This window comes from Sander lucioperca, chromosome 17, assembly GCF_008315115.2.
Source record: "Sander lucioperca isolate FBNREF2018 chromosome 17, SLUC_FBN_1.2, whole genome shotgun sequence".
NCBI lineage: Eukaryota > Metazoa > Chordata > Actinopteri > Perciformes > Percidae > Sander > Sander lucioperca.
The window spans coordinates 6,210,746-6,227,193 of NC_050189.1; the positions used below are offsets into that span (position 1 = coordinate 6,210,746).

The 16,448-nt window shown below is 39.2% G+C and overlaps 2 protein-coding genes across 3 annotated transcripts in view; one reads left to right on the forward strand and one right to left on the reverse strand.

Annotated features, from left to right (window-relative positions):
* Positions 1–7,583, forward strand: part of capn1 (calpain 1) — a 30,237-nt gene extending 22,654 nt beyond the window's left edge. For both annotated transcript variants that reach the window (XM_031304245.2, XM_031304246.2), the window contains 12 exons: positions 203–360; positions 1,864–1,875; positions 2,012–2,223; positions 2,709–2,748; positions 2,840–2,905; positions 3,020–3,077; positions 3,214–3,278; positions 4,569–4,637; positions 4,988–5,066; positions 5,248–5,364; positions 5,569–5,627; positions 5,783–7,583. In XM_031304245.2, the coding sequence (XP_031160105.1) occupies positions 203–360; positions 1,864–1,875; positions 2,012–2,223; positions 2,709–2,748; positions 2,840–2,905; positions 3,020–3,077; positions 3,214–3,278; positions 4,569–4,637; positions 4,988–5,066; positions 5,248–5,364; positions 5,569–5,627; positions 5,783–5,809 (962 nt within the window). In that variant the 3' untranslated portion in view covers positions 5,810–7,583. The remainder of the gene's footprint in view (positions 1–202; positions 361–1,863; positions 1,876–2,011; positions 2,224–2,708; positions 2,749–2,839; positions 2,906–3,019; positions 3,078–3,213; positions 3,279–4,568; positions 4,638–4,987; positions 5,067–5,247; positions 5,365–5,568; positions 5,628–5,782) is intronic.
* A 1,186-nt stretch (positions 7,584–8,769) lies between these two features.
* Positions 8,770–11,414, reverse strand: pnp5a (purine nucleoside phosphorylase 5a). The gene is made up of 6 exons (XM_031304444.2): positions 11,157–11,414; positions 10,158–10,327; positions 9,968–10,071; positions 9,601–9,776; positions 9,205–9,395; positions 8,770–8,987 (listed from the first exon to the last, which is right to left on the reverse strand). Exons 1-6 carry the CDS (start codon positions 11,177–11,179, stop codon positions 8,776–8,778), a joined length of 876 nt encoding a protein of 291 aa, XP_031160304.1. The 5' UTR covers positions 11,180–11,414; the 3' UTR covers positions 8,770–8,775.
* Positions 11,415–16,448: the final 5,034 nt, after the last annotated feature.

A 16,448-nucleotide genomic window follows, 5' to 3' on the forward strand; every position in this document is an offset into this window, starting at 1 on the left:
TTTAAAATACATATTAGAAATGCCCCATTATGACTGAAGACATGGCATGGAATTGGATTGGTTTCTAGATCTACTGTGACCTAGACAACACTTTTTTATTTTTTATACTACTTATACTTTTTTTTTAACAGTGTATTACTGAATACTGAATTAACGTTATAAAAAGGAGGAACAATCTGACCTTATCAACTCTTCTTCCCAGCAACCTTTTGGCTCAACCCTCAGTTCAAGATTACGCTGCAGCACCCCGACTCCGGCCATTCAGACTGCAGCTTCCTGGTTGGCCTTATGCAGAAGGACCGCAGGAAGAAACGGCGTGAGGGCGAAGACATGGAGACCATCGGGTTTGCCCTGTATGAGGTTAGCTGCGCTCCAACAAACGCTGCTTGTAAAACTGAATCTTGAAAGTCAAGTTTGCTTTTTCCACTGCAGGAAGTTCACATAATGTAACCTGTTTTTTTTTAAATTACTTTTAAGAACATTGGGCATCATTCACCAATATCTTCCTTAGTTTTCTCTTAAATACGTTCTTAAGAAAGTCCCTAAGAAAGGTCTACGTCTGATTCATGACGTGTTGTTAAACAGCAGAATTGTTCGCAGTTATGTTCTTAGAATGAGGAATCCCAGTGTCTTCGTAAATTTAAAGCTTGTGCCCGTTGCTCCTATTTAGCATAGGTAAACGCCCCGTTAATTCCCATAAAAGGACATGAGATGGCAGGGCCGTGTTGTGTGCACACTTAGAGAAATGGCCAAAAGACGTGGCAAAGACGGTGGAGGCCTCGACTCCAAGAGAAAGAAAAACTTTAGTAATTCTGAAGTGGAGGTACTGCTCCAAGAAGTTAACGAAAATATTTAATAATTTAATATTTAGTAGCGTCAGCAGTGCATTCTAAGCAGCAAATAAAACCGATGCATGGAATGCAGTTACTCATGCAGTGAACGCTGTGTCTGGAGAAGGGCGCAGAACCGATGAAGTAGAAAAGAAATGGTTTGATCTGAAATCTGAGGCAAAAAAACATAGAAAATACTCTTGGCGTATAAATAGCGTGATCAATCACTTATTATTGGATGGCAGGGTTCCCCGTTAACATAATTGATGTGAATTGAAGGCAAAACAAGGCAAGTTTATTTATATAGACCTAGCACTATTCATACACAATGACAATTCTAAGTGCTTTACAAATGAGCAGTAGTGTGTATTTATTAAAACAAACAAATGTATAATTCTGTGTAAAATAATGAAAATAATTAGTTACAAATTTTTAATTAGAACGGACAAAAACGCTATAGCTACTTGTTTTGCGCAAACATGTCAGCTCTAAATTGTGCTTAAGAGTGCTCTTGAGTGTGCGTAGATTCTGTTCTTACCTAAAAACAAATCCCAAATAAGAAAACATTGGTGAATGCCAGAATCTTCGTGAAAACTGCGTAAGTGGGGTTTAAGAACACATTTGTTCTTAAGAACGTTTGGTGAATGAGGCCCATTGTGAGGCTTTGCTACTTGATTATTCCCTGCATTTTCACTGTATTTTCCAATCCAGGACAACTTGCATTTGGGCAATGCTGAAATTTAATTCCAGTAACTTTTTTTCCCCCAAATTGAGCAGAGAAAAGTGGAAACCAAAGAAGCACCTGTGACATGTTCATTATCTTTAGTTACATTCATGTAGTGGAAAAGGGTTATTCATATATTCTTATAAAAAAAATTTAAAGTTTGTTTTATAATGTCACGTTTCAATTCTTTTATTTCTTACGTCCAACAAATCTCAACTTTGTAGCTTCTTTCCTGTCTTTTTATTGTCCCTGATCACATCCATCATGTTAATAATCTCATATCTCTCTCTCTCTCTTCGTCCTTTACAGGTTCCAAAGGAGGTATGAGTTTTTTTAAGTGCTACCCAGACATTGTGAAATACAAACATAAAGGGATTTAACCCAATATTTACAAGTACAAGAGTGTTCTAAAGATAAAAGATATATTGAACAGCAGACTAATTCTGTCCCCTCTCAGTTTGCAGGCAGTTCAGCAGTCCACCTGAAGCGAGACTTTTTCCTCACCCATGCCTCCAGCGCTCGCTCAGAGACCTTCATCAACCTGAGGGAGGTCAGCTCGCGTCTGAAACTGCCGCCCGGGGAATACATCGTCGTCCCCTCCACCTTCGAGCCGAACAAAGAGGCCAACTTTGTCCTCAGAGTTTTCTCTGAGAAACCCGCCAACTCCGAGTGAGTGGCTGTGACAGAGTGTGATGGATCTGGAGAAGATGCTCTGGTCGTGATATGATGTTTTGGGGGAGAAAATGAGTGAAAATTATCAACTCTTTTTGTCTCGATTTATTCTTAACATCTACAGGATTATTTTCACAACTATTCTTGCTAAAGTGTCGAAACCAAAAGCCAATGCTATTATACCTGTGGAAGATCATTGTTACTCGTGATAAATGTGCAGTTAAAGCTATAGTGCGTAGTTTCTGCCGCCCCCATGAGGAATTCTAAGTAATGACAACAAAACTGTCGGCGCGTCTACATGATCCAAGTCTTACGTGACCACGCATCCCCCCCCCACCCGAATGTAACGGGCGTTCATTAATATCAAAAAGTTATGCACTATAGCTTTAAAGACTTAAGAGAAGGAGAAATAAACAAGTTAAAAAAAGTAATGTATAAAGAAACACACAAGCAACGAAAAATCTTTCTTCTCTTCACGTCAGGGAGCTTGATGATGACGTTGTAGCGGATCTTCCACCAGAGGTGAGAGGATTGAACAACTGACCACCTGGCCGCTAATGACGTGTGGAAAGAAACCGAATGCGTACTGAAAACACTTCTGTTTGTGTTTCAGACTCAGCTGGATGAGAGCCAGATCGACAGCTCCTTTAAGAATCTCTTCAGACAGCTGGCAGGGCCGGTGAGCACTAAATAAATAAATGAATGAATGAATGAATGAATGAATGAATAAATGATTGGTGGTATATACACGGACATATTTAAATAATTTGACCGTCTCTGTTTGTGTCAACAGGACATGGAGATCAGCCTCACAGAGCTGCAAACCATCTTGAACAGGATCATCAGCAAACGTTAGTAACAGCTGTAATTACAAGCTTGCTCATAACATTATGGAATTAGTTGAACATGTGTTTAATTTTTTGTTCAATATAGAGTTTTAAATGTGTTATTCTCCTCTCTTTCTGTTTCACTTTCTCTTGCTAACAGATAAAGACCTGAAAACGGATGGCTTCACAAAAGAAGCTTGTCGCAGTATGATAAGCCTCATGGACGTATCCTTGAAATGGCATTAGAATATCAATTCTTAATAGAACATAAATATTATCATGGGACAAGCATGTAGAATTCTTTGGATTCCTTAAAAGAGTACTCCATCGATTTAGCTTAGCACTCCTAAAGCATTGTCAGACGCAGAGGTGGGAAAGAGTACAAAAATATTCTACTTAAGTAAAAGTACTATTACTTTGATGAGCTAAAGTTACCTAGTTACTTTTTAACAGCTGGGGGAGATATACTTTTTTATATTTATACCTATTTATTATCTTATTTATACTTATGATACTTATTTGATTAAATCACAGTCATTTGTGATTTGATAAGGGCACAAAGCAGCTTCCGATTTTAGTTTGTTGACAGATACTTTACCAAAGCAACATTAGAGACCTTTTTTATTTACTATTTTTTACTCTGTAACAGATGTGATTTGAAATGTAGCAAAGTACAATACTTCAAACAGAACATACGCTATAGTGCGTAGTTTCTGTCTCCTCCATGAGGAATTCTAAGTAATGACGACAAAACTGTCGGCGCGTCTACATGATACAAGCCTTACATGACCGTGCACCACCCCCACCCATCCTCGATGCAGTTGCTAGTAGCCAAGTAGGACACAGAGGATTAAAAAAATATGATGGACTCTTCAGAAGAGGTCATTATCTTCACTTGAGTTTCTGCACAGGGAAGTCGCTGATGAGATAATCTTCTGAACATAGCCATACTGAGAAATACAGACGGACTTGTGTGGAACTGATAGTCTTAATTAGCTTTGTGTCAACTCATTTGGCAACTGCTTGAATGTAACGGACGTTCATTAATGTCAAAAAGTTACGCACTAAAGCTTTAAGTAAAAGTAAAATTACAGATTTTAAAAACTTTAAAAAGTAAAAGTACAAACAAAAACGACTCAGAGTAAGATGAGTAATTGTAATTCATTACTTTCCACCTCTGGTCAGACTCACAGATGGACAGTTAAAAATAAAGTATCAAAATTGACGCTGCTGAACCAGAGATATTGTCTTTTTGATTCCATGCATTGTTCTTCCTGGTCAAAACCTGGCAACTGCATTACCCACAATGCAACTCAACATCACTTGAGGAAATTTATCTGACTTTTTTGTCATATATGTACTCCTCCAAGACCTGTAAACAGACTTTAAATTGTAAAATCAGTGGAGTTCCCCTTTAAAGTTGGCTGCTTCTGATATTATTTAATAAAGTTATTCTGTTGTCGTACTTGTTGATCAGATGAAAGTCACTGTCGTTCCTTAACTTCTGGACTCCAGACGGATGGCAGTGGAAAGCTGGGCCTGACAGAGTTCCATGTACTCTGGGAAAAGATTAAACGATACCTGGTAAGATTTAACATTGATCGGTCAGGCTGGGAAAACATGCTAAGTAATATTGATTCTGATTCACGGTACTTCAGCCTATTGTTTATTTTGACATTGGACCAGAGGCTGCGTTTTATGGAAGCCCATTACTGCCAATATGATGCGAAAAAAGATCCTCTAAGTCATTAAAATGAGAAACATTCTCGAAACAATGAATTATAATAGTGAAGTCATCATTTCGGTAAAGTTTCTCATTACAATGACTTACAGGATCTTTTTTTTAATTTTTTAATTACTAGACTAAGTTTTCATCTTATTCTATTGTCTATTCTTTCGGTTTGATATTATCTTTGTTTGTGTTACCGTGCCAGACCATATTCAGGCAGTTTGATGTGGACAAATCGGGCACCATGAGCTCCTATGAGATGAGGATGGCTCTTGAATCTGCAGGTATGGTTCCTTTTCATTTCAATTACAAGAAAAGAGACAGAGGAACACAAGAGTCAGACATTTTCACTCTTGTTTAGAGAATGTTCCCTGCTGAATTATGAGTTATTTTATTGACACTTTTGATTAGTTTTGTGAAACTTGGTGGTTTGATTTTTTTCTGTTTGTATCCTCTTTCCTTCAGGTTTCAAGCTGACCAACCAACTGTTCCAGCTGATCATCCTGCGCTACACCGAGGATGACATGTCTCTCGACTTTGACAACTTTGTCACCTGTCTGGTGCGACTGGAGACCATGTTCAGTGAGTCCCATTACTGCACACCTTCAGTGTCTTTAAATAATCAGTTTACCTACTTGTTATCACCTCAGTTTAACACAAACAATACCATTCGTGATTGTGAATAAATAACATAGAATGGGTTGCTGAGATTCATGCATGACACAACACAGCACATTAAACCAGAAAAGATAATAAACATGATTGTCTTTGCTTCTGTCTCTGCAGAAACCTTTAAGACCATGGACACAGATAAAGACGGTTTCATGACCCTCAACTTCCATCAGGTATGGCCACACACGGGAACAGAAATGCAACCATACACCCAAACAATTTCTTTGCTTTTCGTGCTTGTGTCAGATCAACCATTTCTGTGCATAAAGTGTCTGTGTATGATTTATAATTGGCATCCCCTAATTGACATGCTCTCTGTGTTCTACAGTGGATTACTCTGACCATGTTTGCCTAGAGATGAGTGGACTCCTCTATAAATCTTGCACTGCATCCTGCTGCAGCTTCAGGCCCAGTATGTGTTGTTTCAGAAGTGCCTTTTTTTCTGCACCAGTTCTTCCTCTCTCTGCCAAGGCCCTCTGATGCTAAACAACTGTAAATTTAGCTTTACAGTGTCTACTTTAGAAATAATGTGCCAATCCGTTTTTTGTCACATATTTTGCCAACAGAGGAAAGCTCACTTCTCGTAGCTTGGCGTTCAGTTCGCTGAGCTACAACCTTTTTAGCTTTAAAATCATTTCTTGTCTTGGGGCAGAGTTACTCTGGGGGAAGAAAAAAAACTTATTGTTAAATTTCAGTTGGTGAAAGCAATTCTTTTTAGTGATATGTTACTTGCTTGGTGAAAAAAAAAAAGCAATCTATTTTCTTAAAAATTACCTCCTTATCCTATAAGACCAATCGCCTGACTTATAAGAAAGTAAATAAATCAATTAAGCAACTGAATAAACTGATGAATTAACTAATAAACACTCATTAGTAATAGCCCAAAATGCCTAAAGAAAGGGAGGGGAAAAACACCATTAATGTTTACGTCTCGCACTGTCACAAGCGCGCTTCCTCCTACTCAGTGATGTTCACAACCAGGCCTGTGGATTATCAGTAAGTGATGAGGGAAAACAAATCCTGTGGCTAGTCCACCAAGAGTTAATGTACTTGAGGACAATCGGCAAAATGCTTCAGAGCTTTATTTTTTTAACCTGCTGTCAGTTATTACAATCATCGGTGCCAGATGTGGTCGATGTGGACAGCTGCTGAGTGTGCCAGCTTTTTCTCCAGCCTATTTTTAATGCCACACATTCAGCCCGTAAGAATGTGCGCAACATGTATCTCTACTCTGCCTTTGTAGCGACATTGCCAGCCTGGTACTCTCTTTACTTAATCTCTTTACATCTTGTGCCAAACTTTGCCTCAGCACCAAAGAGTCCACTCATAAAGCTTTACTGAGCCCTGCAGTGTGGAGACAATGATGGTGTGCTGTATCATAGATAATGTGTTGATTTATATTCCCTTAAAACCAATACTGGTTTAGCTTTAAAACATTACTTATTATGCATGGCACTTTTTATTGACTGTTTTGCAAAATATGAAAAAAAAAAAGAATTTTATATCATGGTTGTAACTGGGTATCATAGTTAAAAAGGGATGCATCGTCCTTGTTTAATCATGCCTTTCGAAGGGAACAAGTACATGTCAATACTTTAGGTGAAGGTAAACTATTATGCAAGGTGGATGGGTATGTTGTATGCATGCAGTGTGAAATGTGATATACTGTATATTGTCTGCCTACCGAATTATGTTCAACCAGGGGAGCAAGTGTTTTATTTGAAGGGTTGTATTCCAAAATAATATGTCAGTTTTGGGGGAAAAAGACTTGAACGCTTTTTAATATGGAGGATCTACATGTTACGTATTGTCATTTTCTTATCAAGCAAAGAGTTGCAAGTGTTTCCAATGCCAAAGTAGTTTGTTCTACCAATTATTTTTGTGTTTTTTGTAAATGGAAGAATTGAATTTGAAACATTTAATCAAAAATTGAAAGCTAAAACCTTAAGATCCTCCAGCATTCATGTCTTCAGTTTTTGCAGCATAATGCTTATATAACATTACCTAATGTTTACAATGGTAACATTGGTGTCCCTTTGGACTCAGTCATCATGCAATACATTTGTTTAACTGTGTAGCGTCTCTGTAAAACTTCTATACACACTTTGAAAATAAAAATGGGGATTTTACGAGTCTCTGAATTAATTATCAATTTATATTCTTATAAGTCTGAGCCAGGTGATTATTGATATTATTAGTCTAGAACCTCTCAGTTCATTTTCGATTACCAAGGGCGTTATCAACGGGGCAGACCAAAATACCTCTGCACGCAATTGAATAGACCTACAGCCAATTAGAAATGCAAAACGACATAGCTCTGAGCGACATGCATGTTAGGGCGGTGCTTGGACCATTTTTAAAGCAGGAAAAAAATGGCTGCATGGTCAAAAACTTACTGCTAAACAGTATATTAAAATGTGTCTCTGAATATATTTAAGGCTGGAAATAGGAAACACAGTAACAGAATATTGATTTATATTTAATCAGCACTGCTGTTTGATCTAAGTTTTGCAAGCTACGTTCGGTAACTACATTCGGTAAGCATGGCACATTTATGGCTCTGTCAGTCATCATCTTAAACCCGTCGTTTGTGAGATAAACGGTTGTGATTGGTCCATCCAGGGCCTGGCTGGCTGGAAATCTGTCTGAATGTAATGGGGGCCAGACGTATCTGCCAGAACAAATGAAAGGAGCAGATTCGTCTGGATTCCAGGCTAAATATTTATGGTTGTGATGAGCAAATCAGTTAAATTAATTTGAAAAACGGCTCCACTCCATACCAAAAAGAACAACACAACTTAATATAGTAATAAATAGTATCTTTAATAACAACATTTATATGAAAAAAAACAAGCACAGTCAAATACATAAAGTCCACTAATGTACACATTTCAACATCATAATATTAAGATTTTTGCAGCAGATTTTTGCTCATTGTTAAGTTAAATTGCAGACATTTATACAAGTTGATCACATATTTTAAGTTACAACAAATATTTCTCATTTTAAATGATACAAAAACATGTTTTTGTCTGAAGCCGCTCGGTAGAGGAATGTAATGTCAGATAGGGCACAGTGACAATGAAAACAAATGTGTCTGTTCTGTTTTTGTGTATGTAAGTGAGATTCTTCAGAAGACTACTATAGTATCATCTTTTGACCTACAACTACAAACAGTTTAACTGCTCGCCTAAATAATAAACTAAGTGGGTTTTTCTTTGGCACAATAGCATGAGATATAAACCATAACCACTTTTAGTCTTCGTCAGTCATACTACAATGCTAAAAGCTAGCTTCTGACTAGCATGGCGTCTCTTGGGCCTAGTTGTTGTTGTGCTCGATCTTGGTCACCATGGTGGAAACCAGCCGCTCCAGCTGCTCTGCTCGTTCCTTGCCCGTCTGAAGGACCTCCTCGTGATTGGCCTTCTCTGCGCTGTCGTATTCCATCACCACCTGGTTGGTGATCAAGGAGAGGGCAAAGACGCGCATGCCGCAGTGACGCGCCACAATCACCTCGGGGGCTGTGCTCATGCCTGGCGAGGAAAAGAGGGCATTCAAAACAAAACATTGGGACGAAAATAAAAAATATACCAGGAAAGATATAAAAGTTATAAATATGTTTATCTTTGCTACTTACTGCAGTTTTAAAGATACATTTTTCACACATCATTGCTGCTCATGTACTGTAACTAAAATATTCTCTATTGGTGGCTAATAATCACAATTAAGTCCATTAACAACACTACTCACCAACAGCATCAGCGCCCAGTTTGTGCAGCATACGGGACTCAGCAACGGTCTCGAACGAGGGTCCGCCCAGCACGCAGTAGACGCCCTCCTTCAGGAAGTCTCCGTAGCCGAGCTCCTGTCCCACATCCATGGCCATCTGCTGCAGCTCTCTGTCGTAGGCGTCGGACATGCAGGGGAAACGCACACCGAACCTGCGAGAGGAAGTAGTAGAGGGAGGGGTGGAAGGTTTACTTAGGGCAAAGGCCAGAAGAGATATTAGTGAATGTCTGCAGACAGGTTTAACAGGCCTGGTTATGCCAGAAAGACCATCAGTATTTCCATAGTGATACTTTCTCTTTGCTGATTTAACTATTGCAACTATTTGCAACATGCCCCGGTGCAGGAAACCCATCCTACCTCTCATCGTTGGGACCAGACAGCGGATTGTTGCCAGCGAAGCCCGGCATGTTGAGGTGGTCTTTGATGATCATGATGTCTCCCACTTTGAAGTCCTGATTGAGGCCTCCGGCTGCGTTGGTCAGCATCACCGTCTCCACACCGAGCAGCTTGAAGATGCGTATGGGCAGCGTGATCTGGAAATACACACACAAATATAAATAAATACACATAAATATACGTTATACATCATAACCATTCAGAGGGGACTTTGCTTTAAAGGATCTTTCAGCACAGCAGCATTCTTTAAAGGCCGCACATTTCATGCCAACTTGCTCCTCAGTTCAAGTGTTCAAATGCACTCTAAAACTTGTTGCAGCACACACACCTTCTGGATTGAGTAGCCCTCGTACAAGTGGAAGCGCCCCTGCATGCAAACGCACGGCCTCCCCTTTAAGGTGCCGAACACCAGCCGACCTGCATGTCCGTGCACTGCAGGAGAACAAAAGGCACAAACCAGTCAGTAAATATGAAAAGCAAATGGGAAACCAGTCAGCAACTTTTGTAGTTGAACTCACCAGTGCTCTGTGGAAAGTTGGGGATGTCCTTGTAGTTGAAGGCTACCTGGTTCTTTAACATGTCAGCCAGCCCTCCGAGCCCCGAGCCGCACACGATGCCCACTTTGGGTCGGACGTCTGTCTGGGCCAGCAGCCAATCAGCAGTGGCCTTGCAGTCCTCATAGGTGTAGCTGGATGTCAAGAAAAGAGGGTCGGAGGTCAGGTTGACTGCAAAATGCCCTTATTAACCTCTCTTTGCTTCCTGATACATTAAGTAGCATGTGACATGGTCGTTATAATCAGATTACAGGATTTTCTGGGCAGCAGGCCTGATCTGAGAACTGCTATTTATAAGGATATGACTTGAAGAGACACACACTCTTACTCTCACACACACATTCCTGCAGTCACAGCAGTATCACGCTTCTCATGCACTTCAGTGGTGACACACACACACACACACACACACACACACACAGACACACACACTGTTTTGTCTGCTGAGTTGATTACACTCAGATTCCTTTAATTTGACAATTTGAGTATTTCCTTTCAACAATAAACTGCTTTCACCTTTACTCAAGCATGCATCAATGGATACACAATACTGTGCTATAAATAAATACACTCTGAAACTGCAAAGCAAGCCCTGTAGTGCTTCATTAAAACTTTAAAAACACTTTAAAGTTGAAATAAAGTTACCACCTACTGCCACAGAACAGTCTTAATGAAGAATATTGATATTACTAATGGCCTAATCATTAAGAATGTGCCATAAAGTTCACATAAAGTGTAAAAGGCAGTTTAATACCATGTAGGACTCCCTCAGGAATAAATGAATGGCTTTTCTTTTGCTGCCCACAGATCATGTGCACATATACAGTATATTTTTGGCCCCAAGCCAAACATTCCTAGTATATTTTTTACCCACAGTCCCGAGCTACCCATGAAGGGGGCCATGTGTTCAGCAGCATGGGAAGAGGAAATCGGAAAGTACAGTCTGTTCAAAAGTGTACTCACCCATTTTTTGTCTCAGGAAACATTGCGAAGGATTAAATAAGAGTCTGATCAGATAAGAAAAATGACAAAATGTGCACTTTTTAGCGCAGAAAATCAAGTTCCAAAGCAGCAAAAACTTTGAATTAGAGGCCAGCTGTTAAAAATATAAGATATAATAGACAAGAAAGCTTTAACAAAAAAATCTTCTGTTGAGTTTCTCTGGTTTGGAGTCTTGTTAAAGTCTTCAGTTCTTCCCACTTGTCTGTGGAGAAAAGGCGCTGTCGCTGGGTTTATTATAGGCACAGAGGCCCCCGCCCCTCTTTGCTCCACCACTGTTCAAAATGACGCATGTGGATGCTGCACCCTCATTGGCTGGGTGGACACACCTTCAAAATAGCATGCGACTTAGAAGAGGAAATACATGTGTATGTTCTGATCGACACCCCCACCCCATTCACTCCACTCCTTTTTCCCAACAGCCACTATAAACCACTTCACATCCTGCTTCCCCCTATTGATTAACAGTCCAAGTATTTTCCCAGATAAGATGTGTATTTTCAGCATGACTCGGGTTTTGTTTTGAACCTCACGTGTCCGTGTGATTCTTGTTCTTCTCACATTTCTCAAATTTTAAATTAATCACCAACTATTTTTGATAATCGATTAATCGGTTTGAGTACATTTTTTTAAAAGAGAAGTTAAAAAAAATCTCTAATTCCAGCTTCTTAAATTCTTCACTCCTCTATGACAGTAAACCGAATATCTTTGAGTTGTGGACATTTGAGGACGTCATCTTGTGCTTCGGAAAACACTGATCGTCATTTTTCACCATTTTCTGAAATTTTATAGACCAACAACTAATTGATTAATCAACAATGAAAATAATTGTTAGTTGCAGCTCTACTTGTCTATATCCATTTTATGAATCTCGAAACGTTTACTCCTTTACATTTTCCTGTGAAATATTGAACTTTCTTCTCCACTACATGTGTCTCACAGTTAGTTACTTTGCAGATTTCTTGAATCAACAAAATATGATGCATTGTTAAACAATGATTTTTTTATACATTAAACTGCCCAACATGAATCAATAATAATCAAGTATAAAATAGTATACTTATAATTATGTAGCATTTTGAAATGTACTCTTTTGATAAGTATGTTTTGCCCATAACAATTATGTATATATATTTAAATACTTTTAAAACTGTCCTTACAAATAATGGTCCTCTGTGAGTCCTTTGAAAGGAAGAATTTGCAGCTCATGTGCTTATGTTTTTACTCGACATGTAAAACCTGGTTGAGGTTTGTCTTTCAGCACTTTGATATGTGACTTTTCAAAGTGCTGAGCTGAAGCTACTTAATGAAAATATTATTTTGACATTAACTGCATTGACAGAATTTGAAAGACACTAACAAGGATGTGATGGATACATGTTATATGAAGGAGGCCAACAACACTTCTTTCCCAGTGTTTACAGTCCCCTTTGTGTGTTTAAGATGTATTATCATTCGATTGTATCTGGATGTGTGTTTTTGTTATTGTTGCCAGTGTACCTCATTGACCTATTGGAGTGTGTGTTGGGAATGAGTCAGATTACAACCCAGAAAGTCATAAATAAATAAACTCTTGCACTCTACTGCATTGTACTTTTGGGATATTACATACACATGCACGCACACACGCATACATGCACGCATGCACGCACGCACACACACACACACACACACACACACACACACACACACACACACACACACACACACACACACACACAATCACGAGGATTGTCACCTGGACTGTAATCGATGTGCTGTATTAAATGTGAAACGGAACGAGACATTCAGCAGCGATGGACACACATTCAAGTGTGAAATGGCAGAAAACACACAGTACATTCTGTCATTGGTGGAAGAAGTATTCAGATCCTTAACTTATTGTAAGTAAACATATCAATACCACAGTGTAAAGTCCTTCACTTAAAGTTTTAGGTACATTAAAATAATCTAAGTTTGCAGCTAAATGTTATTAAAGTATCAAAAGTACAATTAGGTTTACAGAATGGCCCTTTAGTTGATTTTTTTTTTTAAATCACCTTAACATATAAGTAGCACTTTAATGTAAGCTGATTTTACTATACTAACTTTACTATAATAACTATGTTATATGATGATCATGTTGTGTTTCTTCCTTAACATATGTAAAAAAGAAAATCTCCCAGTCGACAGTCTACAACTTGCTTCAATCCATCAAATAAATGAAGACAGCTAAATCGGAGCAGCTGAACCCAAAAGTCACTGTGAGAAAGGCTAGATAACTTGTTTTTGTGTGTCGGTTGTTAACATAGAGTAGGTACGCTAAGCTGAGGTAGAACCAGACTGAGGCCTGGTTCTACCTTGGCTACGCAGCTGTTACAACTCATGCATTTAAGGACACAAAGTCACTGTTATGGCCGTGCACCTGTCTCTCCCATGTGTTTCCCTTTGTTTCCCACTCTTCCTTGTTCCCAGTTTGCCTCTCGCTCTGTGTGTGTGTGTGTGTGTGTGTGTGTGTGTGTGTGTGTGTGTGTGTGTGTGTGTGTGTGTGTGTGTGTGTGTGTGTGTGTCTGGTTCCCGTCTGGCTGCTCACCTGGACCCTGCCCCCAGATTGTTGTAAAAAGCTTGCAGGGAGACTTACACAAGAAGAAACTCAATGTTGCTGCCAATCCCACTGGTCACTGACACAGATTACACAACACCCCTCCCCCTTTTTGGGGGTATTTATTGGTACAAGAATTATATAAATTATAATTTAAAAAAAAATTCCAAAACAAAACATAAAACTCACGACATGAACACATCACCTTCCCGTCTGAACCGCCCCCCCCCACACACACACCCACACACACACACACACACACACACACACACACACACACACACACACTCGCCATCACCACCTCCCTATAGAAAAGTTAAGAAACAAAAGCCAATTCTAATAAATCTAATCTAATAAACAATAAAATAACAAAATAGACAAAAACTGTTATCCAAATAAACTTTTCATGTTATGTTCATATTATAACGCATTTTTTCAAATGCTGGAGTGAACTGACCCAATAAATTATCTTTTTTTTTTTAAACTGGTATATTCGCAAATTAACTACAGTAAAACACTAGTGAAGGACAACCTGTAATCCTTACCCATGTTAACATTTATTGACAGTTATTGACCTTTGCCTTGGTTTACTTCTTTAGGATTACAGGTAAATACAGACCCAAGACTACCAAAGGTTTTTCAAAACATGGAGAACCTACACCACAAAATATGGCCTGACGTCGTTGGACCTTGAGTTGTTGTTTGACACATAAGAGGACAGTGCGTGTCACGATTTCCTTCCAGGTCAACTGCCTCTCTGTTTGGGTTCTGACATCTTCATGTCTCCTGTTCTTTTTAAGGGCAGTTGTTAATGTTGTCTGATAACGTGGTGGAAGTCATTGACCCGTTGACATCTACCCCATTCCCCTCTGTCATAGCTAACACCCCTTTGGCTCAGCCAATGAGTGGTCGCCATCTGATGGCCTACACTTACAGTACTTGTTTACCTGTTCCCTTAGTTTTTACATCCAGACTGTACTGTCAAAAACTGTTGGTTGATAACAAGGATGATTCTAAAATGTAGACACTGATGGTAGCAGGACAGTCACATGGTTGAACTCCCTCAGAAACCTGTCATCTGTCAGCTTTTCTTCTCCTTTTCTAGACATTTTGTCATGCAATTGCCCTTGCTGAATACAGACTCAGTCATGCATGGGATACAATGTCAGCAGACCCTGCAGAAACATGCCAGTTTGTAATTTCATGCATCTTGATATGCATTCCACACCAATCATCTTCTGTGTTTGTGTAGTGTGCAAGTGAAGTTACCGCAAGCTACTGTAACATCACAAGACAGCTTTTAATTTTTCTTTGGCAATAATATTTTGTAAAGTGCCAGATGGGTTTTTAGAAGCTGCAGTGAAACTGAAACTCTTAACAGCTGACTCGTCCTTGACCTTAATGTAGCTGTTGACACCATTGATCAGTCCACACTCAATTGTTCTTGGAGTGACTCTGGATTGTTTCTCCTCCTGTTGTTAAAATAGGATTTTTTCCTCCCCAGTTGTTATCTCGTCAGCTGCAGAAGTCAAGGATCAATACTTGAACCACTTATGTTCTCACTGCGCACGCCGCACTTACTCATTTCCTTCCACTGTTGTGATACACAGTTACATCTTCTGGTCAAACCAATAACTGCACCACCATTGCACACATCTTGTTTTAAGGTGGGAGATACAGTAGATATATTAGAGGTCCACGGCGAGACTTGAGCCAGGAACGTTGCAGTTAATGGTCTGCATCCCATTTTTGGCATTTTATGCCTTTATTTGATACTCAGGGGATCTGCGCACATGCAGTATGCGCCCTAACCTCTTGGCTATCAGGTCGCACCGCTACATATCTTCTCATCTGCCTTCATAATTGAGCTGTACACTGTAAACAGACTTTGATGTGGAAAGTTCTCCATTAAAGGCCCTGCCCACCCACACACGATTTATTTGGACTGTACGTTCTCTAAGCTTGTTCTCTAAGGACTGCGTGGGTGTTGTGTAGCCTACAGAGTGTAGTTAATTAACATCTCCGTCAATGTCTGGTTAGATTTATAGCACCTGTAAAGTGGGATAAATTACACCTTTGTCATGATGGTCGAACAAGTTTGGTGACAAAAGGCCAAGACTCCCAGTTAAAATAATGCAGATCTCTTATTTGTAGGTTTTCTCTTTCGTGTCTATACGGTAAATATTGTAAATCTGTCCTTTTGTGCTGTTGTACTGACTTTATTTTATATGCCTCCCTCTAACCTTTTGCTAGAAAAGTCCTGAATTGAGCTAACCTCTATTGTATTAGCAGGTATTAGCACGTTAGAGGTAGTGATTACTAAACTGTTTACCTGGTCTTTTGGGTGCATGAGAAAAGCATGAGAGAAACATGCCAACACAGAGCAAAGTACAGTTTCCGTAAGCCAATGATCTATTTTCTTTTACTCTGTAGCAGATTTTCTTATCTTATACTGGGCTCATTATATTGTTCTTCATGTTTGCTTTTTTATGTGCTGATAAAAAATTATATAAACCACAATGTACATTTGAGGCTGTGCAAGTATATTTTTAGATGACACAAAAAAGAACCTAAATTATATTTTTGCATGGCCTTGACACTTTTCTAGAGCTATACAGAATTGGTTGTTCTGCTCCCAGTGTCCTACAAGCAAACATGCCCAGTCGCCTGATTTC

Bases quoted from the DNA above. Each gene is read 5' to 3' on its own strand.
- pnp5a (XM_031304444.2), bottom strand. From the start codon at position 11,179: ATGTTTCCTGAGACAAAAAATGG. The intron at 9,396-9,600 runs GTAGGATGGGTT...TTCCTCTCGCAG, and splicing joins TCTGGTCCCAACGATGAGAG to GTTCGGTGTGCGTTTCCCCT. The intron at 8,988-9,204 runs GTGAGTAGTGTT...TTTCCTCGCCAG, and splicing joins ACTGGGCGCTGATGCTGTTG to GCATGAGCACAGCCCCCGAG.